General features: G+C 52.6%; 2 protein-coding genes across 7 annotated transcripts; one reads left to right on the top strand and one right to left on the bottom strand.

Annotated features, from left to right (window-relative positions):
• On the top strand, positions 1-11017 carry CLRN3 (clarin 3). Its single transcript, XM_082719830.1, has 3 exons — positions 1-414; positions 6921-7100; positions 10422-11017. The coding sequence occupies exons 1-3, from the start codon at positions 186-188 to the stop codon at positions 10700-10702; spliced, it is 690 nt and encodes a 229-aa protein (XP_082575956.1). The 5' UTR covers positions 1-185; the 3' UTR covers positions 10703-11017.
• LOC309859231 (uncharacterized protein) lies at positions 8800-25605 on the bottom strand. 6 transcript variants are annotated; one of them, XM_082719828.1, is made up of 7 exons: positions 25268-25605; positions 21498-21689; positions 20965-21367; positions 20267-20526; positions 15985-16062; positions 15593-15769; positions 8800-14526 (listed from the first exon to the last, which is right to left on the bottom strand). In XM_082719828.1, exons 2-7 carry the CDS (start codon positions 21554-21556, stop codon positions 14439-14441), a joined length of 1065 nt encoding a protein of 354 aa, XP_082575954.1. In that variant the 5' UTR covers positions 21557-21689; positions 25268-25605; the 3' UTR covers positions 8800-14438. The 6 variants fall into 6 exon arrangements, 2 of the variants coding, with proteins under 2 accessions (XP_082575954.1, XP_082575955.1); XM_082719829.1 differs by lacking the exons at positions 15985-16062; positions 25268-25605 and having other exon boundaries at positions 21498-22316; XR_014308621.1 differs by lacking the exons at positions 15985-16062; positions 20267-20526; positions 25268-25605 and having other exon boundaries at positions 21498-22315.
• Positions 25606-27320: the final 1715 nt, after the last annotated feature.

The raw sequence follows: 27320 nt of genomic DNA, 5'->3' as shown, positions 1-27320 counted from the left end.
CCATATTCATAGTCCAATGTTCCTTGGGGCATTTTGTCCCCTGAAGAGCAAGCTTTTATATTTTACAAGAAGCGTTCACTCCGTTCGACTCACTTTCTAAATACTCCACATGATAAGGTCCAAACATAATACAAAAAGATTGTTGCTGTCTTTGTTTACCAGAGGACCCCTCCTTTCCTGAGAAGATGCCTACAGCGAAGAAGACCCTGACGTTCTTATCGAGCTTTCTCACATGCTTTGGGGCGTTCATCGTAGTCTGCGCCATGCTTGGGACCCAAGAATGGGTCAGCAGCAGAATCGCCGTCAGCGACTCGTCTTCGAACGGTAGTCTCGTTATCGCCTATGGACTCTTCCGTGGGAACAGTCGTCAGGAATTCAGTCATGGACTTGAGGAGTCAAAGAAGGACTTTGGAGGTAAATGTGCGGGGGTACAGCGAGAGTGCGTGAACGGGGTAAGACTCAGGTCAACCTCTGTCTGGGCCAGAGAGCAGCTCCTCCAATCAATGACGTCCGCCTAAGCGCTGAGATGGGGTACAGATATGAACATGTATTTTAATTGATTTAATTAATATGAACATATATTTTAATTTTTGAAAATTCACCCACATTATTCTTTTAGCTTCCTCGGTTCTGGTTGTGTCTGTTAGCACCGCAGTCTAGATGATTCTGGCAGACGCTCTGTTGAAGCAGCATTCCCAAGTTTACTGACAAGAAAATAATTAGCAGGAATATGGTATCCAACATAGGAGGATAGTAGGAACAGTATTTTTAGGTGTACTGACTGCAGTTTTTTATTTGTTTTTTTTTTTAAGATTTTATTTATTTATGTGAAAGAGAGAGAGAGAGAGAGAGAGAGACAGCACAAGCCAGGTGAGGGGCAAAGGGAGAACCAGATGTCCCCACCAAACAGGGAGCCTGACGCAGGGCTTGATCCCAGTACTCTGGGACCGTGACCTGAGCCGAAGACAGACGCTTAACTGACCGAGCCCCCCAGGTGCCCCTAAAAGCAACATTTGTCTATTATTTAACCCCTGGGATAGACTCTGCACGGAGCAGCATTGCCTACGGAGAGACAGGAATTATCAGCCGTGACTCAGCCATTTCCTGCTGTCTTGTAATTGTGCATCATTTCCTACCGCATATAAGATGTCGTATTCAGTTTGAGTTTGAGCCTTAAACCCTGAGCAATGTAGGTGTATGTCCAACTTATGAAAATTGTCTCCTAGACATCAGCAAAAGCAGCAGCTCCTCCAGCCGCGCAGTAACGCGCAGTCACGGTACACGCCTCCTCCAGGCCGGGCCGCGGCTCCCGGGGAATTCGAGGTGGACTCCCCCTGCAGCAACCCGAAACGGAGACTTTCAAACACGGAGTCGCACATTCAGTATGTGAAGAGCATTTGCAAAACCAGAATGTGTACTAGTTCCTGAGCCTCCAGACACACTAAAAAAAAATTTAACTATGGGATAACAGCCGGTGAAGTTTCTGATTTTCATGCTGTCTGGTTGGAACCAGTTGGTTCCCATCTGAGCTACGTGGCTTCAGGGACAGCCCTGGTGACCTGTATCATCAGCAAAGCTCAGGGAGGCCAGGGAAGGTCTGAGCCTGGCTCTCAAGCCCTGGGGGTGGGGAGTGGGGGTGGCGTGGAGATCGCAGGGAAAGGCGTAGCCTAGATCAACCCTGGGGGCGCAGGGCCAAGTGGGCCCCACGGTGCCATACGGCAGCAGGAATGAGGCACACTATTTGCATTTGCTTTGCCTGGCTCCCTACTTTTATTCTTCGTCACCGCAGAGCCACAGTCAGCTCTCTGAAGTCACTGCCCAGCGTCCAGAAGATAAGCTGCGCCCCCAATCAGACAGAGTGCACCCCAACTTGTTTGGCTGATGTCTGCTCAGGGCTCCGCAGAGCTGAGGGGACGTTCACTGCTGAGGGATTTAGCAGTTACTGGATGAGGGACACTTGTTAACTGTTCTCTAGGGTAGGGGAGTCAGAACTAGAGCCGGGTGTCCCCTGGGTTCGGCAGCTGCGGACCCGTGGACGTTCTCCCTGGAGAGCAGAACCAGAGGCTGAGGGCCAGCTGCTCCCTGCCGGTTTCTCGGGACCGCATGGGGCTCACCTCCAATCAGAAACCGATTGTTGGCAGCAAAATAAAATCTGTATAAATGCCAGTTCCTTCCCCAACAATGATGCATTCAGGTCTCCATTTAAGACATTAACATACCAGCATCTTGCCCAGGATGAGGTCACAATGAAAATCTCTAAAGAGGCGTGAATATCGCAAACTTCTCCTCTATTTCTGAATAAGACTTAGGACATTGCGCCGATTTTGGCTATAGATTTTGAGATGACAGCACAGTACCAAGTGACCGAGGCTGATTTCAACATGCCAAGAGAATCCAGCCGCCAGTAGGTCCACCGGTACGGAAGATAATCCATCAGACCTGGCAAGGAAACTCTCCCATATGTGACCAAGTTATGTGGCCAGCTCAGCCTGACCAGGAGATCTACTAGCTTCATCTGGTGGCCTCTCGGTTTGTCTAATATCCAGATAAAAAGTTACAGCCCCTTTGTCCACCAGGAAACACTTTGCTTTTGCTACTCCGAAAGTTCTGGATATTGAATTTCGGTCCAAAACATTTCCCCGGAGCAGCTGCTCCATGAGGGAGGGGTTGGGACACTGCGAGGAGGAACTGCCCGTGGCTCCTGGGCTTGGTGAATTCACCATAGCTTCCTTTAAAAAAATAATAATAATTTTTTATTACATTATGTAAATCACCATAATATAGAGAAAGGCGCCCCTCAGTTAAATCAGACAGTGGAGGTCGCTATGACAGCAGGGAGGGGTTTCGCCCAGTCTGCCTGCCCACCCCCCCCACCGGTCTCTTCTCCGCCTACTCTGCTTGCTCTCAGGGGACTCAAAATTGCACTATTGGCCCAAGGTAAAAAATAATAACAATAATTAGAATAGTAAATCTGTTGCAAAAATCAACTAATTGCAAGGAGACAAAGAGGCTTATTTCTTCCTTAGTATTCCTACTCACCACCTCCCCCCCCATATGCGTTATACTTTTCCGAGGATGAGCACCTTATTATCTGTCCCCAGAGACATGACCACGCCGGGTGATGGTGTTTAATGGGCGGAAAATGCGCTCCCCCTCCTTCTCTGTGACAGAACCCAGATAAATTTCCCAGAGGCCGGGCATGCCACCTGGCACTTCTTGGAAGACCTCAAACGCTTCTCAGGGGCGTACTGGGGTCCACGGGTGGAGGGTTCCACCAGGTCAGGCTCCCTGATGACCAGAGGCTTGAGAAGGGGAAGGCGGTTCCCCCCCACCGGCAAAGCCACCGGCTCTCCCTCTAGGTTTGAGGACCGATGGAAAACCAGAGCTAGGAAGACCCTGTGGCAAGCGGCTCCTGAAGGGTTAACGCTCCAGGCACAGAAAGCCCAATGTCCAGAGGACCCATTTCCGTACGTTAAGCACCGCACCCAGCACATCTTCTGCCCCCCCAGCTGTGGGAGACACGGCCTCCTTCCTGAAGTTGCTAGAAGCCAGGCAATTAGTTCCAATTGTGAGGTAGTTTTCCTGATTCCAACGCTTGGCCCTGAAAAGGAAGGGGGAAAGAACGGAATGTATTTGCTAATTTTGTAGGCAGAGAGCAGCTGTCAGATGCTAGGGCGGCTTTATTCCGTTTCATTCTTGCTAACTTGCCCCTGAATTTCCAGCTTTCATTGTCTGAGTTCTGAGCTGGGAGGGGGCTGTCATACTGTGTGGCAGGAGATTCAGATGCTGAAAAAGAATGTTAAAAGACGGCTGTTAAAATTAAGATAAACTGTTGCATTAATACAAAGAAAAGTATGAGTCAGTAGGCTCCAAATGGGCGCCCTTTTGAAAAATCGTGGGTTAGGTCTTACCAACAGTCAAAAACAAAGCCTAACCTAATCGTCACTTTCTGGTCTACTCTGAAAAAGTGGAATGTTCACCTTTTGCAAACAAACATCCATTTACAGCTTTTAATAAGTGTACAGAGCAGAAATATTCTCCAGGGCACGCCAGAGATGACAATCTCCCCACACCAAAATGTCTATTTTCTAGTTAAGTATCCAAATTATTTCTTATTGGCTAAACCCAGAGTTTCTTTGGTCCCCAGCACATTTCTGGGTAGAGCTTCAGCTTTCCCCCTGGCTGGCCTGGAAGGAACAGGATGGGTGGCATGGGAAGCGGTCCTTCCTCGCGGTGAGGGCCGGAAACCGTCAGACAGGTGCGTCCTGCTTCCGGCTTTTCCTTGCTCCTCTGGGGTCATGATCTGCTCGTGGCAAGACGGACGTGTACTCCGTTAGAGAACTGCCTCGCCCTGGCATCCGCACGGTCAGCCGAAGAGCAAGAGTCTTAGCCTGAGCTCAGGGCCTTCCGCACCGCCCAGCCCACGCGGTTCCCAGAGGGCAGGTGGCCCACCGGACCCCAGCCTTCCTCGCCCAGGCCGTAGGTAGTGGCAGGCATGGGCACAGTTTTAGTTGAACTCTGTGTGCTCAGAGTTCTTCCTTGGGATGCAGCCCATAGGGCTGTGCGGAGGACTTGGCCCAGCCAGCCTGTGGGTCATTAGCAGACGTTGTGAACAGTCCAGTCACCGCTGGGTCCCTGTAAGCTGAACTTTGCTCCCAGGAGTGCCTCTCACGGAGGAGCAAAGTGTTCTCGGGCCAAGGGCGGTGACGTCATTGGGCCCAGTTGCTGGGCTGGTGGCTCCCCTCTTCTGGCCTCCGTGTTCTCCCAGGCGGTTCCCCGGGAGGCGTGGCCACGCCTGCAGGGGCCGCTGCGGGTCTCCTGCTCTCTCCTCTTCCCACCAGCTCCCTTCCTGTGGCCTCCCGCTGTCCCCTCTCCGACGGCAGGAAATCTGCCCCCCTTCTAGAGTACTGCCGATTAAAAATAAAACTCAGAATGAAGGATCTAGATGCTCAGGCCTGGAGAGGGGAGGGAGCCGGTGCAGGTCGTGTCTGCTCCGAGCGGGGCAGCTGTGCGGCTCTGGCCCGCGTGTTTGGGGCTGGGAGTCAGAGTCAAGTGTGCACAGAGCCAGGGACAGGTGGGCAGGAGCTTCGGAATCGTGCCTCGCAAAGCGCATTCTGGAGATGCGGGCTGCTCATCGCGCTGGGGTTCAGGCCTCCCTTCAGTGACAAGAGAGGCTGCGGCAGAGCGGCGCGAGGGAGCATTGAACTCCTCCCGACGACGGAGCGGCAGGACGCCGGGCGGATGGGAGACATGCACGTTTGGGTCCGGCACAGTGAAGAGCTTGCATTTATTTATGTATTCATTCATTTATTTGTGTGGGCAGGGCTGTTTTTTACTTTATTTATTTATTTATTTATTTTCTGTTTAAGTTTTAGTTATCTAGCATACAGGGAAATGCTGGTTTCTGGAGTCGAGCTCAGTGACTCATGACTTCCATAGGACACCAGCGAGGAGCTTTTAAATGACGAAGGCAACACGGCATGAAAAGGACCACCCTCGCGAAGAGAGGGCCCCTGGCTGCCAGGACGCGCGTCAGGCACAAGCTTGGCAGGTCCTCCCCTGGTGCACACCACGTCCCGGGGGCCCCTCCAGTTCCCAGGGACCCCGTTTTTTGGAGCACTCGGGTTCAGAGCGAGAGAGAGATAAGGAGCCCCAAGCCCTGGAACAAGCCATCTTCCCTGGCCTTTCTGGTTTCTGTTCTTTAAAGCGGCTCTGCGGGGGCGCCGGAGGGGCTCCTCACTCTCTCCCAGAGGCCTGGGAAACAGGAATGGAAAGAAGGCGGCTTTTACTTTCTCCTACTGTCCTCCCCCGCCCGTCGCGGTTCTTAGGTCTCACAGTTCCCCGTGACTTTGTTGGCCTTACTGTGAAGTCTGAAATCTTTCCCCCTGATTACTTTTGCTGTATATCATTGCGGTAAACGGTTTACTTAATGTGGTGGCAATCGCCTACTGCCCTAAAACACGGCGGCCTTTGGGGATGTTTTGTAAGTGCGTGGCTGGGGTTACAGGTAAGTGTAGGGACAGCGTGCCTCTGCCATGTGGTCCTCTTGTGTCCTAAACACAGGAGCGAGCAGAGGAAGCTGATGCGTAGGGACGGCGGCGGGTTGTGGTTAGAAACAGGACGGCGGCAGGCGCTGGAACTCACGGCTACCAGCCCAGGGCATCTGTGTTCTGTCTGGAACAAGTGCGTATCCATGCCTGGGGCTCCTTTGCACTTAAGAAATAGGCACATTTTATAAAATGCTGTTTGAGCTCAGAAGAATTGAGCTTGGGAAGAATTCTGATCGTTTACCCACGGGTCACCTTCCGCATTTGAGCCACATGGGCACTAGGTCCTCTGATTCAAGGAGGTGACGAAGGAAGTGTGGCCAACACCCCAGGGGCACACACAGCGGTCATCTGTCTGTCCCCAAGGCTGTCTTTGTCTCCCTGCCCTCCTGGCCTTCTGTGTAATGGGTTCACCTCCGAAATCTCCGGGTGCACCAGATCCTCTCGATCGCAGGTTTTCAGTAAGTGTCCCGGAGTGGAAGCACAGCAGTGCTCCGAGCAAAGGAACACCACCCATGGGGAAGAGTAGTGATGTCGCTGGCAGACCTCTGAGGCCGGAATGCGCAGAGGAGGGGTGCCCAGCTCTGCCGCAGCTTATCAGGAAGGGTACCCTCTTTTCTCAGGGAAATTAAAATTGGGGTGGAGAGTCAGTTACCCGAAGTCCTGTGGTTACACACATTCAAGGAGGAATGAGTACCTCGAGTTCCCACCCCTTCCTGTTCCCCCGCACACCTGCGAGGTGCCTCCTGCAATTCCTACCCCCAGTGTCCAGGCAGAGAGAGTGCAGGGGACTCCAGGGTGGCATGGTATTGCCCTCGGGTCTAGCACTGCTGTCTGCTCTTTGTGCTGCATGCTTACCACACACTGCTTTAGTTCTAGAGAAACTGAACAGTTCTTCCCAAAGAACGCTGCATTTGGTGGTTATCCTGGTCCTGGTCCTCAGTCTGTGCACGCTGCTGCTCAGCTCCGGGCTCACCTTCTACAACAGCATCAGCAACCCCTATCAGACGTTCTTGGGGCCTGTGGGTGTGTACACCGGGAGTGGACTTGGTGGTGAGTATCCCCCGGGGACACCACTGCTGACAGGCACGGCCTCTGGGTCTCTGTCCCTCTGCGGCTTGGTCCCACATGGGGACGCACACGATCCCGGGGGAGCCATGGAGATTATGCAGACCTCATACTTGCCAAGTTGTGTGCCAGGGCCCGGGATTTATGTCTGCAAACCAACAGCATTTATGAAGCATCTTGGAGATAGAATGGTTTTAACTGCCTTGGTGGAGAGGCGGGCAGTGACATGCGGGCTGGGTGTTAGGTGTTAAAATACATAATTATAACCGCTCTTGCTGTTGCGTGTGGAACTGTAAGGAGTTAAACGCAATGTCCCTAACTCCACGAGACATTCACTGTTGGCAACTCCTGCTGTGTTCTTAACGCCAGATCACGGTGCAAATAGCATGTGGAAGTACACGCACACACGCGTACACATGCGCACACACACGCACACATATACACAGGCGCACATGCACCCACACACACATGCACACACACATACACGCACACATAATTACTCTCCTCACCTCCAAATAACAGTCAGTGTGGGTTAAAATCCAAACATGACACATCTCTGTGAATGTCCCTCAGAGAGCCACAAAGAAGGTCATTTAGAGAAACTGGGGCAACACCCTTCTTGTGGGTGACCTGTGAGCTCCGGGTGACTCTGTAGGGTGTGGCTAGCTTACTCTATTCATGCACTGGTCACGGTTGGGGTGGGGGTGCAGCGCAGGTGGGAAGCAGACCCCAGCTTCGGTCACAGTATGTGTGGCTCTCCCTGGGGCGTCACGAGGCTCAGCAGCGACCGTGAGTGCCCAGAGGTGTGGCCAAGTGGGGGAGCCTCTGCCCTTGCCAGGCGGCCAGAGGTCTTCTGCTCTCTCCTGCTCTCCACCATGAAAACCTGAGCTTGAGAAAGGACGTGAAGAAGCCTGTCCCACCTATGGAATGCCTCTGGAGGTGGCTTCCTGTCTGGGCCAGGGAGAGCATTTTAACAGAGGCCAGGGACTTTCAAGCACAGGAAAGGTGGTCTGGACATTGAGGTGTCCGGAAGCCTCCAGAACTCTGGGCAGCTTGTCCTTCTGTGAGAGGTCGTCCTTGCACAAGCCCAGGGCAGGTGGTGGGAAGAGATCCCCAGTCTCTGTGCTGCGGCCGTCCGCAGTGCGGCCCTGCAGAAACATCTGGCTCCCAGGGGAGGGGCGCCCTGCCGGTAGCACTTGGCCTTCTGGAGAAGATTCGAGAGCCAGCCCCAGGTGGCAGGGATCAAGGGAAGTCTGTGCCACTCACTCCTCAAAGGGGGATACTTTTAGGGGTGCAATTCATCACTATTCATGCAGGCGAGCGGTGGAACCTGGGACTGCAGGTCTGGCCACATGGCACGGGGATCCTAGGCCTGAGGAGGTGGTGTCGGGCTGGAGAAGCTGCATCCATACACGACCTACGGTTTCCTTTCTTCCTGTGGTTTTATGACTGGTGGTAAAAACAAACAACCTGCCCCTGCCCCCAGTGCACTGGGGACCCGCGGTGGGCCAGTCACAGCAGTGCTGTGGGGCGCGCTGACCGCCCAGACGCACCGGGGTCAGGATGACGGACTTGGTTACGAACTCAGACATCCTCCCCCCAAGGCCAGGTCCTCTCCCCAAACTATTTCTAGGATCATAGCTCACCTCAGTCAAACCAAAGGCAAGACTCCTCGGCACTCTGCCAGGGTTAAAAATGGATTACTTTAATTTTTGCTCATATAATTAAGCAGCTAAAGAAAGCAGCAGCTTCAGGTACGGCTGGATCTTGGCCCACACAATCAGCACTCTGATTCCCTTTGGTGCTTGTCTCTTGATTTTCCCAGTGGTCTCTCTGGGGTTAAGCAGAGGTGACAGTGTCCTGAGGCTTCAGGAGCTCCCCCTGCTGCCAAAGAGCCCCCTTTATCCCTCTGTAAATCCCCCGTCCCAGAGAGCCAGGGAAGCCACAGGGAGAGGCAGCCGCTTCCCACAGGGGCTGAGGTCAAGTGTCAGCGGCGGCCCCTCCGACTCAGATCAAAGTCATGCCCGTCCCACTGCAGAGAAAAGTGTGTAACCCTGTGTTCACCCTGCCCCTTTGTGACTAACCTTTTTATGAGAAATTTCACAAGAGCATAATGAAGGATAATTAAGGAGGAAGAGATGCATAAAGCATCAGAGGAAGGGGCTCTTGTACGTCCAAATTATCGAGAAGTAAAACCATCACCCTGAACACGAAAATCTGTCATCAAGGACAGTTGGAGGGTTCTCCTCACCCAAAAGCCCTCACGTCAGGGCCTTTGGAGGATTGGGAAAAGTCTCCGGGTGCGGGCGATGGCCGCACGTTGACCCCAGCATACCTCTCCAGTTGTGGGTAAATATTCTCCGAGATGGGCAACCATCCCCTCCATCAGTCTTGGAACATTCCATCAGCTCAGAGAACACCCCGTGCCCTCTGACCACCGCCGCCTCTCCACTGCTAGCCCAGCCCCATTCCAACCAACCTCGAATCTGCCCTTTGCCTTGGTTAGGCTGATCCCCTTTGGAAGGGGAGGGCCGTGGGGCTGGATCCGCGGAACCCGGCTCTCGCTGACTCCAGAACTGTGTTCTCCAGCTGGGCCAAGGTGACTGTCCAAAGTCACTACCAAGACACACTCTCCGGGGGAGGACATTATGAAGAATAAACAAAAGGAAGAGAAGACTATTAGACAATTAACAAGTTCTCTTCTCACACAAGTTTAGCAAAGAGACCCTTCCTGGTTAGACGCCACACTCCACTGTGAGCAGCATGAATGCCCAGGCTCTGAGTCAGTGTCTGAGGCTCTCCAGGGTGGTCTCCTCCTCTGTAGTCAGTGCTCAGGACCCTCAGAGAGGCTCCCCAGGGGCCAGGTCCTCTCTCAGGGTCCCAGGGGCTCTGAGTTCACAGCCCACCCCACCCCGGGTGTCTTGCATGGACTGCCTCTTCTGTTTGCAGTGCTCTGTCCTTCGAGTCCTTGTCACCCACCCAGTCCTCTCTAGAAAGCTTGATTCTCCTGTCTTCTCATTCCCAAGTTCATTTCACACATCCCCTGCCATAAGGGCTTGAGCCATAGGTCTGTTCTTGGCCGAACGCTGCCCTCAGTCTTTAGCGGTTCGTGCCTAGAATCTAGCTCCGGTCTTACACTTGCTTTGTATTCCAATACCTAGACAACAGTAACCCCCGTGTAGAGATTCCATGCGTGCCCACAGAGCACAGGCTCCTTTAGAATGCGCCCACAGGTTTCTTTAAGAAAGAAAGTGACATTAAAAAAGATATCACCGTATAATTTACAAGACTGAATCTTCTTTCCAGCTTTCTTCATTTTCGTGGCCATGATACTGTTCGTGGGGAACACACAATCCAACCATCTCTCGGAAGACCTGGCCCGGACGCTGTACCCATTGTATCCGGCGGCCGCCTACGGAGTTGCGACCCACAGCTACGGGTACTCGTTCTGGCTCACGCTGCCTGTCATTCTTCTAAGTATTGACTCCGTGGTCATCGTTGTTTTCTACCAGAAAGCCAGATACCAGCGAAAGCAGGAGCAGAGAAAGCCCATGGAATGTGCTCCGAGAGATGGAATTTTATTCTGAATTTGACATTTTGTTGTTTAGTTGTTAGGTCTATTCTATTGTACGTCAGCTCTGGCGCGGTGACTGGCTCGCTTGTCTGGACAATCAGCAAGGTTAAGTGCGGCCCTGGTTGACTGCCACTTTGTGATCGTTTTGTAGCTCATGACGTCCCATAAATGATGTCACCCTGCAAAGGGTTCTTCCCACTGGGGTGGGAAAGATGAAGGGGGAATCTCTCCAGTCCATGCAGCATTCAGTGCGGTAGAATGACCCCAAGGCTATGGACCCCCCCGACCTGGTCCCACTCTCTAAGACAATAAAGGTTTGTGGCTTATACCTTTCCTTTAAGTAGCTCAGAGCACGTGAGCCCCTAGCACCTCTTTCTCCTCAGGAGGGACCAGGTACTTTTTTTCCGCTGTATGAATGAAGACTCCAGGTACAGAGAGACTCAGAACTCATCTACCCAGGACAAGGTGTTGGAGGCAAAAGGTGGGCGAAAGTCTGGAATAAACACCCTGGTCTTTTGGACCCCTGGTTCCTGACATAATCCAAACCCAGTGGTGGGTAGAAGTGCTGACATATGACCTTCAAACCTATTTTTGAGGTTCCAAGGAGCAGATTTTGGTATGGAAGAGAGGAGGAAGTGAGAAGATTTAAGACAAAAATTATAAGCCTATAGCCTTCACACTAGGGAGGCTAAATGTATTTTTAGTTTAAAAGCTTTATGGTAAGATAGTCAAAGGGAAATGTAATGTTGCAATGAGTTCTAGGAATAAGCCTTTGCTGTGGACATGGTAGAGTTGGCCGGAGTCGATCAGCCATCAGCGAATGTTAGTCCGGCCAGAGGTCTAGAGCACCGGGTTTGCAGTGAAGGCTGGGCAGATGGAGAACACAGCATCACAGATGCTAGGCTGCCCGCTAAGAACGGGTGGGTCAGACTGGTCTGCAGACTCAAAAGAACTCAGTGGGCCACCAGGAAAATTTTGAAGACCTCTGGAATGGATTAGACCTACTTGGCCAGTAAGATATACTTCCAGATAGTCCTCTTGAGGATCTTTTGTGATTGACTCTCCCACAAGTCAGCCCAGTTGAACATTGACAGGATTCTGAAATCATGACCCGTCATGTCTTGATTGAACCAAAGTCAAACGGAGCAGAAATTTAGTGTAATTTACACTCTTAGTGTAACTTACAAAGCAGCTGCTCTTTGGACGGAAAGATCTTTATGAAGCTATTTGGGATTCACAACTTCTTATCTACTATTTTTTAACAATCTGTCTTAGAATTAATATTCTTCATTCAAGAAATGTCCACCGAACACATCTGATGTGATTAGCCGTGTGCTAATGCGGCCGGGCTTACTGTGGAGAAGTCAAGACAAGCATTCCAAGAGCAGCTGTTAAATTCCACATCAAACAGGGACTTAGTCACCAGACTGTGCTCATCCTCTGAAAGGTCAGTCCTCTCTAACCGCCCACCCCAAAGTCAAGGTCACTCTAACAAATTAACTTGTTGTGAAACTTGGAACCTATTAAAATTATGATTCTCAACAGTGAAAATAGTTCTAAATCCTTTGAGGCTAAAAACATTTATGTTCTTTGAAGTTTGCATTTTGGATCAGATTTTGATAGTGTGGGAAAGTAATAGAAGAGGAAACGGGTATGGGTGACAATCCGTGCAAATGATCGCTGAGTAGGCCGGGGCTCACACCCCGGGTTAGTGCAAAGGACACTACAAGATACAGAAAACACGTTTACTCGTCTCAGTCTGAGCGGCCTCGGTTTCTTTAGGGCACAAACTGCCTCAATCCTTATTCCACAGGTGACCTTTAAGGAACCACTCAGAACAGCTACAGGGAAGTACGTGTCACAGTTCTGGGGATGAGGAGCCTAACTCTCTCTTACTGTGTCTGAAGGTAGAAGGTCATGAACCTGTGTGTGTGCGTAACTTAGAAATTCTGTTAAGGAAGAACAAAGTTTGCAGACTACTCAGAGACACAGACGTGACTTCACAGAAGTACATTACATTTGCTGTAGTGGAACCACGTAAAACACTATTTTCAAAGTCCCAACTATTCTGTGGAATTAGAGTGTTCTAGCAGTCATGATATGACCCACTAATCAACCCGTGTGGCCCTATTACGATGAGCTGGATGACAAGGTTCATCCACATTAGCAAAATAAATAAACCTTATAGAATATTGTGCTCTAAGATTTTGCAAGAACACAGGGTCTATGATGATAATTCTGGAGAAAGTCATTCTCTACACTCATGTCCGTGTGGTTAATGCCCCACCCCCATGAGCTGATGTTGGCAAAGCCCGACAGGAAACAGGGACACCCTCCAGGTAAGCTCTGCTGCCACTATGGTCATTTTATTTGGTCACCTCAAAAATACCCTGTGGAGGAAGCAGGGCAGGAAGCATTGTCTCCTCGGAGGTGACATTTTTCGGGGTCTCCATGGCGAACCAGCAGCCGGCCCCACACAGCTGTATAGTCGTGGTACTCCTGTGAGTGACCCAGGGCCATCGAGGTAGACCTATCAGCGGCCTTCTGCCCCCGGGGGCTGCTCGTGCTCTTGGAAGTCCTGCAAGCCCGCAGATGCTGCAAAGGGCAGGCAGGCACCAAGCAACACTCCGGAGCAGGTCCTCCTGCCTGTGCCTTGTCCGCCGGGGACCATGGTGCTCCTTCAGTGAAACCCACCACTGAGTGCAGACTGGGAGCCGGGTTCTTAGCTGCCTGGTCCAACGTCTTTCTGAAAACAGCCTGAATAAGGACGTGGGCACGTCGCGTGTGGGGACGAACGGTTCAGAGGCAGGAGCCTTTCTGATTTCTGAAATTGCAGCACGGAGAGACCTTGGTCCCTGAACCCCACCCTTTGCCTTCCTGACCCTGGCACCCAGCACCCCCCACCCAGCCGGGGGAGCGGCGGGCAGATAAACCCTTCGGCCGGGCGTGTGGAAGGCGGATCCCTCCGTCACAGCCCTGTTCCCCGCCCTCCAGGGCCAGCCCCGTTGCGGCCCCTTCTGAACTCCTGTTTGTTTTCTCATGACTAAAAAATAAAACATAAGTAATAGAAATGACCTTCGGAGTAGGACGGAGAGGCAATGCTGGAGGCCGGCTGCCGGCAGTGGGGAAGGTACTTAACCTCCGAGAGCGTCATTCTAATCATCCGTGAGAGGGGCTGACAAAAGCAGGACTGGCTCTCAGGTGGAAGCAAGGGATATGACAAGGTATGCAAAGGGCTCCCGGGGCCCGAGACCTCGCGGCCGTCCTCCTCCGTCGCGGACCCTTCAGTACGTAAGTGCCACCATCACGTCTGAAGAGGAGCTCACGCTGCCTCCCTGAGCTACTGCAGGCCCCACGACTCTCTTACTCTGTCGATGAGGAAGCAACAAACAACACAGACCCAGGGAAGTTAAGAAACTTGACCAAGCATCCAAGGCCGGCAGGTGGCCAAGCAGAGGTCAAAGCAGGCCCCCGACACCTCTTCTTTTTTGCCTGTATTTAACTCAGTTCCATGAGCTTTGTTCACATCAGGCTGGTGGCCTAGGCGTGCAGGGTGGCAGGTGTTGGGGGGGTGCCCACAGGGACAACAGTGGGAAAGCAGTGTGGTTCCCACAGAAACGAGCCTCCTGGGTGTGCCCAGCACGTTTCTTTGCATGTGGGAGTCCCACGGTGGGTCTGATTGGCTCAGAACCCAAAGGAGTGGCTGGTTGGCTCCAGCACAGGGCGCGAACCTTCCGCAGGGCTGGGCGCTAACCCCAGCTGGGGAGGGTGGGCTGTGGGGGGACAGGACACGACCGGAGAAGCCAGCACATCCTGTAGCCAAGGGACTTTGTGCTCCTAAAAATAGAAAGAGGTTCAGTTTACTCATGATGACCAGGGTCACGGACTCCTACAGCTGTGCTCAAGGAGGAACTGAGAGGTAGGAAGCCTGACACATGGCATGACCGGAGCGGGAAGCCCCAAGAACGCCCACATTCTGTTCCTGTTCCCCATGCTCTTCCCGCGGCGTGTTCTCACCCAGCCCAGTGACTGAAAATGAATCATGCCGGCAGAATGTCCGACCGCCTCCTACTAGGGCCACAAGGCACCCGTGTTTGCGCCGGCCTTCGGGTCCGCTTTCCAAAAGCTTTCATTGTTTCGTCAGAAAGAAAAATTCAGGTAGAAGTGCATTGCATTTCCTTTCATGACTCAGAGTTTAAAAGACGCTGCTTGAAAAGGAAGGCTCCTCCTACCGCCCACCTCGCTCCTCACCAAGAGGGTTCGACTTTAAAGTTTAACCTTGACCCTCTGTGAAATGCTCTGCTGGTCGGGTTATGCGGCAGCACGCTACTTCAACAAAGTGTTCAAAGTGTCACTCTTGCAGAAGGGGGCGGGGGGTGCAGACTCTCTAGCTCCACACAGCAAGGTGGGGCTCAGGGAAGACTGAGTCAGGGGCTCTGGGGTCTGCAGGAGCAGCAGCCGCAGCAAACATGACCGTCAGCGTGACTCTCTCCCAGTGTGCCCTCCCCCAAAGGCTCTCCACAAGGCTCCACTGGATCCTCACAACAGACGCATGGGTTGGTTTATAATTAATCCCATTTTTTAGGCAACTGGGAGAGGCTGGGCAGAAATTGCATCCTGGAGCCTCAGCCCAGGTCTCCTGAGAGGTGCACGTGGCTGGGAGCAGTCATCTTATGGGGCGCCGCGCCTGCACAGGGAAAGGCTGCAAGAAGTCTCAAGTGCACCTCCCACCATTAGAGCTTGGCCTCCACTGGGCGTCCCCCAGACATGTGGCATTTAGGGTGACCGAGTCTACTGGATTCTCCAAGTGTTTAATTGGGTAATCATTCACCTTTTGATAAAAAATTTAACCATTTTCACTACACACTGCGTGTAATCTTGATTTACTTACGGTAAGACTCACCTCTTGCTGATGGCCCCATCCCCGTTGTGAGCAAGGATTAAGGATTCTGTTGAAGGCGGGCAGGATAGTACAGAACATGCTTCTGTGTTAACAGACGGAGGTTTTAGTGAAGAGGCAGCGCACAGATATTTACTGAAGGTTTTGTTGACGTAAGACACGGAGCAGGAGCTCAGGACCCTGCAAGGCACGATGGGTTTGGAGCTTCAGTGCCGCTGGACAGACGGACAAGTGTGCCATCATGACAAGGTGGCTTTCGAAGCAGAAGCTCTGAGTGTTGTGGGAGCATCCCGATGGAGACCAGAAGGCGTCCCTGAGTAAGTCATGGCCTTCGCTCCTCTCCACACTCTGTGACCTTAAGCAAGGACAGCAACAGACTTGGGAAGGGATCTAACCCAAGCTGCCAGTCCCCTGGAGGAGTCGGGGGGCTGGAACATAGCGAGCTAAGGCACCACTTCGTCTCTGCTTCCTCACTGGAAAAATAAAAATCACATGGGTAGAAAAAGATTTAGGAACCTCTAATTTTTTTTTTCCTTTTTATTTCATGGAGTTGATTTTTTAAAGACACACTTATAAAAACACCAAATGTGGTCGGGTCAAGTTTTCAAATATGGAGGACAACCTGGAACAGGTGTGCTCCAGAGAATGTTCCTGTAAAATTTTAGTTTCACGAATGCTCTCATTCCGCAAGGGACATAATGAGCCTACGCGGTGGGATCTCACTGTCCTTCCCAGGGTGCTTGTCCTCTTCAGCTTTTGCCTAACAAAAACGATGAATAAATGAATGAACAACAATTGACAGGATGTGAAAAGCTCATTTTATGCTCCAGAGGAGGGGATCTTTCAACAACAACAATAACAACAAAAAGAGAGTTTGTTTTCCAGACTCTCCCTTCATTTTTCACGTTTGCTTCGACACCAAGAGCCAGTGGTACATGTGCTGTGGAGAAACTACAGGGTCATCCCTCTGGGAGCTCCCTGGCTTTTTACTGAGCATCCCAACCCACGGACATCTCACGGCCAGCTCGAAATGCAGCTTCTTGGCAAGCCCTTCATAGCTCCTCTCTGACCAAGTCAATTAATGCCACACCAACTTAGAAACAGCCAAGTCCAGTGTCACCCAATGTCAAGTACCCAGCTTAATGCCTCCACGAAAATGTGTCCATCATGGACATGTCCAATCAAATAGAAACTTGCACAGAGTTTTGGCAGCAAGTTAGGTGAAGCATCATCTCTGGAGAGGGTTGTATAGGTTGGTGGCATTGAAGACCCTGAAGAGCTTTTGTTTGCTTGGGTTGATTCTGCCAATATTTACATTAGAAATTAAAATTATTGTAAGTATTCACAAAAATATTTATTTATTTAAAAATCAATAAACAGGGATGCCTGGGTGGTTCAGCTGGTTAAGCATCTGCCTTCAGATCGGGTCATGATCCTGGCGTCCTGGGATCACGTTCAGTGCCGGGTTCCCTGCTCAGCAGGAAGGCGGCTTCTTCTTGTCCCTCCCTGCACTTATACTCTCTCCCTCGCACTCTTTCTCTCAAATAAATAAAATCTTTAGAAGGAGAAAAATAGAATCAATAAACACATTATATGCTAATGTATTTTAATGAAAAATGTGAAAAATTAAAAAAAAAGCATGAATTTCATCAGTATTTGGCTTAATAAGAAGACAGCTAGATTCTAATGTCTGCTCTTTCTTCCATCTGTCATGACGAGTTATTTTGAACCCGAGCACACATAGAGATATAGTCGGAGAAGCGAGGAGTATTTTAATGGTCTTTTTAGAAAACCACAGATATCCTTTTTTGATACTACACCAAAACTCGATAAAAGGTCATTGCTTCAAAGTCAGTTGTGATGTAAAATCTGAAACCACATGAGCCAATTTTTCCTTCTCTGTTACATGCAAACATTGGTCTCTTGTGCTATGAAAGAACCACTCAGCCATGCATGACTTTTTAACACCAAATAGTGATCACTTAAAAAAATACCATTCACTGAATTACGTGGATCTTCCAAAAGTTGATAAATTCATTATAAACATGGAAAAATCACTTTTATAAATGCTGCTGCCAATTTCATCAGAAAAATCTGTAGGTATTGGGGAGTTAGTGAGCTCAGCTTGGCAGATATTATGAGTTTTCCAAAATTCCCATCCTTACTTGAAAGCTCAAATTTTATCATTGGCAACAAATACTGTCAGTTGTTTTCCTTGAAGTGACAGACTCCCTTTATTCATTTTGGAGAAAATGTTGCCAAGTACGCAATGCTGAATAACCACAGTTTGTTAGTCGTTCATCCAAACAAAAATGGAGTCCCATGGAAAAGGCAGCAGAGCTCGCAATTCAACAAATCACACAACGCACACAGAGATTCTAGTGCAGTTGGATGCACACACCTTGATTTGGGCTGAGGTGTAAGCAATTTGACCCACCACTGCTTTTCTATCATCAGCTCGAGTATCAACCCAGTTTAAAAAAAATGGCAAATAACATCTTAATATTATCACGAAAATGGTTCTGACCTCATAGACCCCACGTGGGAATCTCAGGAACCACCAGGAGTCTGGGACCACTCTTCGAGAACTGCCTCTGTAGATATTCCCCATCAAAGCTCTGCCATTCGATAACAAGTGAGTTGACTAAAATTATTAGATACATGTCACACACCTGATTTTGGTCTTCCATTGATTAGGTTTCAGTGTGAGACTGATCTGAGAGTTGAAAGTGTTCTGAATCTTTAAGACAATCTTCTATCTAGTTTGTTGCTATTCACATCCCAGTGGGTAAGTAAGTGTCTTTGAGCCTTTGGGCAAATGCCCCTTCCCTAAAAGGTGGTCCATGGAGACCAGTCAAGAATCTAAGTTAGTCTGATGACCTGGAGATTAGATCTCCAAAAGCGTTGAAGAGCTGCCCATTGATTTAGAGAAAACCAGCTCATTACTTCAACACAGAAACGTGAAGTCAACATCTCCAATTGGTCTGGGTGCGTCCAGTCTGTGGGGCCTGGCCGCCATCGGGTGGGTTCGCTCCACGACATTGTCAGTCCCTGTGTGTTTACCAGCCCAAGGCTGTGCTCTGTAAAGTAGAATTAACTTTCTTTTTGAGGGCTTTGGGATGTTTTTACAAAAATTCATATTGTTGCAAAGTATTTATAGTCAACACTCCTTTGTCTTAAAGAACCTGCCTGGAATTAATGGGAAGCGTACGGAGTGATGGAGTGATGTAGAAATCAGCCGTGCCTCACATGTGGAACCTGATTTTAGGCTTTAAAATCACAAGCCAGTTTCTGTTGGAGCGGATGATTCCTCTGGGAGGTTCATCCAAAGACCTTCTAGCCTGAGATTTTCATTGGAACTTGAGAGAAATCTTCTTCCAGAATGTTGTCTGAAGCCTCTGGCTTCTGTAAGCTTCGTTTTAGGTCAAGGTAATCCATAATCTCCTTTATTTCTATCTTTAAATGCAGGAAATGAAGAAAACAAAGAACGGTTCGTTTTAGGGACTCCTCAAAAGGCAGAAAATATTTTTAATGAATCTGGGTTGGGTTCGGAGTCTTTTGGCCCCTTGAACTTGGACATCTCAGCCTCCAGCTGTGGAAAGCCAGTGTCCACTCTTCCAGCCCCTGAGTCTGCCGCACTTGGTGGCAGCAACCCTAGTTGACCACGGGGACTGTGGTCACCGCTCACCGAAGGAGCCACGGGGAGCTTGAGCAGAAGGCAGGCTCAGAGGTAACTATATTCCATCAACACCGAAAGGTAAGTAGCAGCAGGTGCAGGAAAGCACTGAACTTGCCTGTGACTCTTGACTGGGGTGGAGGGTAGAGGCAAGGAGCTAACCCCAGGCGCGTATCCTCCAAGTGAGGACAGATTGTAGCGAAGAAGGAAAAAGAACAGTCCGTGCAGGTAGACGGTCAACAGCATATGCTAGCTCTGGAGCCTGGCACGTACTCCCCTGTGTCACTTAGAAGACACCTGGCTGCTATTATCTGTCCCCATGACTCAGCCCAGGTTCAGGGAGGGCGGCTGGTGTCCAGGTCAGGAGAAGAGAGATAAAGCCTTTCAAAGACCATTGTTCGAGCTGTGAGCATGTGAGGAGGGCAGAGCACAGGGCTTGGGCCTGCCTGAGCCCAACGTGGGAAGAAAGGAAATCCAGCAAGAGCTTCCAAAGGAGACTGGAATCTTGATCATGACCAGCTAGACATGAGGAGAGAGAGCCACAATTTTTGTAGGACCAAGATACCAAGGGTGGTGGCAGGGGAAGCATTTTCCGTTCATCGTGACTACTGCAAGTCACCTTAGCAACGTGCTGACCAGAGGTGCGCAGAAAGCCCTCAGTCCATGTGCTGCTTATCCCTGGGAACTTCTGCTCCGAGGAACAGTCCTGCTTCCTTGCCTAAGACTTACTGTCAAAGTACTGTCACCTGTACTTTGGGACGACCACAATTGGCCTAACTTCACCCAGATGCCTGATGCTCTGATGCCCTTCCACCGGAGTCAGTAGGAGACCGGGCAGGAGGAGCAGCTGTAGCATGGCTGTCCCTGGTGGTGACACTGGCGTCTGGCTCCCCACGGGAGGGACCCACAGTGCCCATGCGTCCCTCCTATGTGGGGACTCGGGGGAAGGTAGCAGTGTGGGCCAACGCTCTCCTCATAGGACCTGCCTGGCGAGCACTCACCGCACCTCCCCGAGATAACATATCCGCTCCAGATGATTGGGAAAGTGCCCAGGGACGGCCTTCACTGCCTCCTGCACGTGCACAGACGGAAGCCCCGGGCCCACGGAAGTCCCACTCCCAGGCAGCTGGAACAGCAGGCCCTGCGCTGGGCAGGCTCTCAGGGGGTCGGCAGCCCGTGTCCTCTGTCCCCACTGAGGCACCTCAGGTGGGAGGCGATGGCCGTTGTCCAGCTGAAGGCAGACAGTGGGGCCAAGGGTGTTCTTTGGAACAAATAAATACACATAATGAAGAGAAACAAGAGGTTTTTTTCTAAGTGTTTGTGCCAGCTTTGGCACTCACACACAGGGAGCAGGAGAGTTGGGTGCGGACCATCTGGAATTTGGGGCTCTGCAGCCCTGAGGGTGAGCCTGGTTCTGTCCTCGAGAGCCTGTGTCCCAGCCGCATCCCTGGGAGGTCCCCAAGGGATGCCCCGGAATCCCCTCCTGCTGGCTCTATCTCTTCCTCTGGGAAGAGGGGCTACGAGCAGGCCCTCCTCAGACCGTTGTACGTTGTACAAGGCTCCATGGGGCGGTCCCTGGGGAGGCCTGGCCCATGGCCAGCCCCTGACGCGGCAGGCCTATTGTTAGCAGCACGCAGTCCTGAGAAACCACTGCGGCTCCCATGTGAATCAGCCCCAGCCCTCCCCGCCGCTGACTCACTTCCAGAAGGGTCTCCGTCGGGAGGAAGGAGGGAGGAGAGGGCTGGACGCAGGGCCGGGGGGGGGCCGGGGCTCTGAGGGCCGTTGGGAGCCCAAAGAGGGGCCGATGGAGGAAGGTGGAAAACCACAGCGCTGACCCCGGATTGCCGAAGACCAACCTCCAGGGGGTCCTCCCTCCCTCCACGCCTGTGGTTTGGGGCAGGCCTTGGGGCCGGCGGGGGTGGGGGGTGGGGAGCAGGGCAGAGACGCAGCCGCAGGTGCTCCTGGGCCCTGCAGGGCCCTCACTGAGCTTCCTCCCTGCGTGAGGAGGAACCAGGGCAAGTGTGCGGAACCGGCTCACACCCCCGCTTCTCCCCGGGCAGTGCATCATTCCGCTTTTCTGGGCGAGGCAATGCAGAAGCACTCTGTAAAGCAGAGCGTAAGCAACCCAGTTTCAGACACACAGACACACAGACACACAGGCAATACAGACAATAAATGTGCCCAATGCCCCTGCTCCCACCACTTCGAATTCAAGATGTTAGAAGACTTTACCTGACATCACTCATCCCCAGGAAGACGCAAACCAAAACCACAGTGAAATACCACTTCATACCCCCTCGTCGGGCTGGAATCCAAGGGCCAGAGAGCAGGGGGAGCTGGAGAGGATGCGGAAGGGTCGGAATCTGTAGGCGCTGCCAGTGGGAACGCCAAACGGGGCAGCCACTTCGAGAAACAGTCCGGCAGCTGCTCAGACAATGAGAGAGTCACACACAAGCCAGCAAACCCGGCTGGACGGCCGCCCCGGAGAACTGAACGCCCACGTCCACGTGGAGACTCGTATGTGCGTGTCCGTGCAGCACCCTTTGTCGAAGCCAGACAGAGAAACGTCTAACTGTCCGTCGGGGGACGAACATAGAAACAATGTCACCAGCCACACAATGGAATGTGCCCAGGGCCACAGAACGGAAGGAAGTTCTGAAGCCGCGTACGACATGGATGGGTGGTAAAAACACGCTGCTTGGAGAAACAAGCCAGACACCGAAGCCCGTAGATGCTGTAATTCCACTCCTGTGAGATGTCCAGAATCGGGAAATCGGGAACAGCAGAAAGGGCTTGCTTAGAGCCGAGAAGGGGAGCGCGAGAACCGGGCAGCGACTGCTGAAGGGGGCAGGGCTCTTGCTGAGGACATGGGAGCGTCCTAAAATTGACCATGGGGATGGTTGCGCCTCTCTGGGAACAGGCTAAAAACCACCGAACTGAGGTGCCCAGGGGGGCTCAGTCAGTTCAACGTCTGCCTTCAGCTCTGGTCATGATCCCAGGGTCCTTGGATCGAGCCCCGCATCGGGATCCCTGCTCACTGGGGAGCCTGCTTCTCTCTCCACCCCACCTGTGCTCTCTCTCTCGCTCTCAAATAAATAAAAAAAATTGGATGAATAAATTAATTAATTAAAATCACTGAATTGAGCGCATTCATGGGTTGAACGGTATGTAAATTTTACCTCCAACAAAGCTACTTAAAAGTCTGCAATATTCTCCTCTAACGTTTTCACATAAAAGAAACAAAATATTGCTAAACACGTAGAAATCCGCTTTCTGTCCCTCCCAGCCTGCACTGCCCTCATCCTGAGGCAACCGTGAGCATGGATTCCCTTCCACTCTTCTTGGGCTCACTGGTCAGGTGCCCCATGCCCCTTGCTTCCCTTTCTTAACCACCACGAGAGCTCTGTGAGACTGGGCCACCTCTACCTCCACTGGACGGATGAGCAAACTGGTGTGAAAGAGGTCGCACCTGAGCTACCCAAGGTCAAAGAGCCAGGGTGGCCAGGGCCGATGTTATCGGTCCATCTCCGTGTTACAAACCCAACTTCCATTCCCTGGTTTCCCAGCAAGCTTCTTTGGCCAAATCTCACAAATAATCCCCATCAATCTGTGCCCCCGAAAAAAATGTCGCAAATAACATTAGCTGTGAATACATCGTGTGCAAAAATCCCAAAGCATCTCTGGTATTTTCCAGGAAGCATTTTTATAGTCCCAAGTGATTTTATAAGTCCTTGTCTAAAAGGTGAAAAATCGCTATTCCGAACAGCTCGAGCAGACGGTCTAGACTTCTTAAGCAGAACTCAACTAATTCTCACGTCCCAGACCTGCAAATGTCACAAATCTCCCTATGAGTCTTGAAAATGTCACTGCTTTTGTCGGCAAAGGATGAAAAACAGCGCGGAGCAGAGATGCCTTGTATCCCAGACACCCCGTCATGGTGGAAACGGACCTTCTTGGAGCCATGAAATAGTTACCAAAAAAGGGACAAGTCGACACGGAAACTTTCTGGAAGGCCGACACCCCCAGACGCCCCACTTCCACCACTTGCTTTAAGAAACCAGTCCTGAGCCCCCGGGACGAGCAGTGGAGCCCACCAGCGTATCTGGGTCCCCCATATCTGCTAAGTGTCATGGGAGACACAGTGATGAACAAGGTCTGGCTCTTGCCTCCCGTGTGATGTTACAGATTAACTGATGTCGAGTTGTTTCCTATTGAAAGCCGGACTGTAATAGTGAACGGTGTCTTAAAAAAAAAAAAAAAAAAAAGCAGGGCTTTTTAGACACCCTTTACCCCCGGGAATAGAGACGCACAAATTCATGGGTGCATCTCAGGCCATGAGGTTTGGTGGATGAGCTACTGGCCAGAGAACCCAGCTTTGCTCTGGGCAATCTAGGTGAGAACCTCGTTGTTACGGGTTGAACTGTGTCCCCCAGTACGATATGAAGCCCTAGCCCCGGCACCTGTGAGTGTGGTCTTCTTTGGAAATAGGATCATTATAGATGTGACCAGTTAATAGGAGGTCGGACTGGAGGAGGGTGGGCCCTTAGTCCAATATGACTGGTGTCCTTAGAAGAGAGAAATCTGGACCACAACTCCATGAAGGCACAGATGCTGGGACAAGAGAGAACGTGGAACCAAGGCAGGACCTGGAGTGACAAGACGACAGCCGAGGGACATCTGGGGCCACAGAAAGCTGAGGGTATCCCTCTCTTTGTGGAGCAGGGGGTCCTGGACCTGAGTCTTGCCCGCCCTTGCTGTTCTAGGCTTCCCTCTGCTCCTGAGCCTGAGACCACTCCCTGTCTGCACGAACCTGGCCTGGATTCACCCCAGGGCCCCTTGGAGAGCCCCCAAGATGGGCTCCTGGGTTTCTGCCCCCACTGTCCTCTGCGGTCTCTCTCCGAGATGCTCTGTCACAGACAGGACACAGAATCGAGTCCCGTCAACCTCCTGACTAATCATAGGGTCTGAGTCGAAGGTCCAGGGGAGTCCCCCAGGCCTGTGACACTGGTCAGCTATGTCTAGGACCCAAGAAGCTCATGGAAGGTGCCTGTGCCCTGGCCCCAAGGAGCCCCCAGCCTCAGCCAGCCCCAATCCCTGCAGGACCATCCCGATGTTTGCTAGTCCCCGGCCGCCTTCTCTCTCCAGAAATCTGGTGCCGGCGCTTGCCCAGACCTCTGAGACAAGGACAGGGTGAGCAGTCAGGCAGCTGGGGGAGCCTCGGGCCTCCGGCCCCTTGATGCTGAAGGCCCTGCCCTTGACGAGCCTCCATCTGTCAGGAAGCTTCCCTGCCCTGAACCCGGGGCCTCGCTCTCCTTGGCTGGGCCGGTGCAGCAGGTGCCGAGAGCTCCAGATGCAACTCTCGTGTCCAGGCCCAGGGACAAGCAGCTGCCAGAGATCCAGGGGACCCTGGGGGTATGACTGAAGGTACCTGGCCCCATCGGGCTCTGTCCTCTGGCCCTGGTGCCCAGTGCCCCTCACAGAACCCATCCTGTGGACATACAGGAGGAAGCAGATCCCCTGGCGAGCCAGAGAGACAAGTAGGAGACCCAGAGCCGCGCAGCGGGGCTCGCTAGGAAAGCCGAGATGGCTTTTCATGCTGCGTTTCTGAGATAACTAGCCCTGCCCTGGGGAGGCTCCCCGCGGCCGGGGTGGCTGATGGGACGGCTGTGGGGGGTGGCGGGCGGGCGTTCAGCCGTGACTCGAACGAATCCATGGAGGATGAATGAGTGAGTGAGTGTTTGGGCGGCTGCAGGGAACCGCAGGTGTCAGAGCTGACCACAGGTCTTCTCCCTGCAGCCCACCACCCCTCCCCGTCGCCCCACCCCCCTACACTCCCCCACCCCACACACAGCTGAGGAGTGGCAGCAAGAGGACTCAGCAAGGAGCCCCGCAGGGTGGGTGGGTCAGGGCACCTGGCTTTGCTCTCACTGGGTCAGGGTCTCCCGTCCTAGCCTGGGCCGCTCTCTGCCACCCCCTGCCCTCCCCAACCCCAGCTTGTTTACCTGTGAGCTGAAGGGGCTGCCCTAGGCCAGGGCTCAGCAAACGGCTGCGTTCTGAGCCCAAATCCAGCCGGACTACCTGCTTTTGTAAGCAAAGCCTCCCTGGAACCCAGCCATGCCCGTGCTTTACGCAGGGTCTCTAGCTGCTGTGGGGCACCCCGCAGGTGGAATAGCTTGTCCCAGAGCCTGCGGCCCGAAGCCCGTTAATCCTTTCCCGGGTCCCTGCTCCGCGGAGCGCGTCTCTACGGGAGCAACACCGCCTCCTGGTGGGCGGCTTGGAAACCGCAGCCTGGTGCGTCCGTGAAACAGTCCTCGCAGCCTCGTCCCTAAACACGACTGCCGGATCCTTACGTTGTGCACCTGCAACTCACGGAGCGTGGCGCACCAGCCGTTCGCCAGTAATAAAAAAATTGACAACGAAACCTTGCCAAAAAAATAAAAAGCAACCTGCAATCTTGCCATTTGCAACACTATGGACGGCACTGGAGGGTATAGGCTCAGGGAAGCCCGAGCAGGACAAACACCGCGTGATTTCGCTCACGCGTGGAGCTGGAGGAACAACAACGAGCAAGGGGGAAGGAGCGGGCGACAGGGACAGGCTCAGCTCTACGGGACACGCTGGGGGGGGGGGGGATGGGGAACCCGGGCACGCGGGTGGGGCGCCCTGTCGCGCGAGCACGGAGCATATATGGAATCGTTGAATCACCAGCTCGCGCCCCTGCGACGAACATACCCCCCCCGTGAACTGGCCCCACGGGTAACAGAAATAGCAATAGAAACTCAAAAAATGACTTTTTTAGTTCTTGCGGTTCCACTTCATGGAGAGTGGAGTCTTCATATTCATCCTTGAGATCTGGGGCCCAAGCCGGCGGCAGTCTCGGTGGACGTCCCCGGAGGCATTGAAGAGGGTTTCTCCGCGGCAGGACGCCTCAGAGCGCGGGGACGGGCGCCCCATCGGCGTCCGCGCGGCCGTTTCCCGGCGCCGCCACGAGAGGGCAGCACGAGCCCGCGCCTGCGGTGGAGCCCCCGCCGCGCCCCGCGGACCACGCGGCGCCCGGGGCGGGCGGCGAGAACCCGGGGCCTGGTCCTGAGCGCTCGGCGGGAGTCAGGGGCCTCGGAGCCGAGGATGCCCTGCACCCGCGCCCCCACCCCAGGGAGACGCCCCTGTCCTGCAGCCGCTCCCTCGCCGCCCGGTTCGCTCCGGGCGCCCTGGCTCACGTCTGCGCACTCCTGGTTCCAGGCATCAAAGAAATCTGCGCATTCAGCTAAACTGACGCTTTCTCCAACTTATGTGACATTCGGGTTCTTTGTGGGAGCCTGTGTGTGTAACAATTATTTAGGCCACGAAGCAGGCCTCGGTAAATGCTGGCTTAGTCCTTTTTTCTTTTTTTTTTTTTTTTCTTTCTTTTTAAGTGGGATTTTGTTCATTTTCAAGCCATCTTTGCCAGTAAGGAGATTGGTTTCCCCATGCCGAGTCCTGCCTCTCCCCAACAAGACTGAGCAGACTGGGGGTGAAGGGGTGTGTGCCCAGGGTGGGGGGCTCTGGGATTCTAAGTGCACTGGGACTGTACCTGTCACACCTGTGGGTGAGTTTGCTTCTCCTGATCCCTGGGTCTCCCTTGGACCCCGTGTCCGGGCAGACTGTGGGTTACTGGGAGTTATTTAAGGAGAGTTATTTAAGAAATGCAGAAGCCCCAGATCTTGGCTCTTCCTCTCCATCTGAGTAGGTGAATCTCGCTGCTGGACCACTGGCTTCTGGACTGGAGGCTGGGGGGCCCCGTGGTGGGGTCCTCCTCTCCATCCCTCCCAGCCTGAGAACACAGTCCCCTGCTATAGAACGAGATCCCGGGGTGGACGTAGCCGGGAGGAAACGCAAGCCCTGAGCAGCGACATTAACCTTGCTCCTCCATGATGCGGAAGCTCACTCAGGCAGTGAGGGTCCCCGTCATCGCCAGCGAGTGTCACCACACTGATTCTGGCTGAAATCCTTTTCAGCTCCATGCCCGTTACATCCTTGTAGATTCCGAGTGTGGGAAACGCCCGTCCACGCAACCTT

The sequence above is a fragment of the Mustela nivalis genome (assembly GCF_964662115.1).
Source record: "Mustela nivalis genome assembly, chromosome: 2".
NCBI classification, from domain to species: domain Eukaryota; kingdom Metazoa; phylum Chordata; class Mammalia; order Carnivora; family Mustelidae; genus Mustela; species Mustela nivalis.
This window is presented reverse-complemented; position numbering and strand designations above follow the sequence as displayed.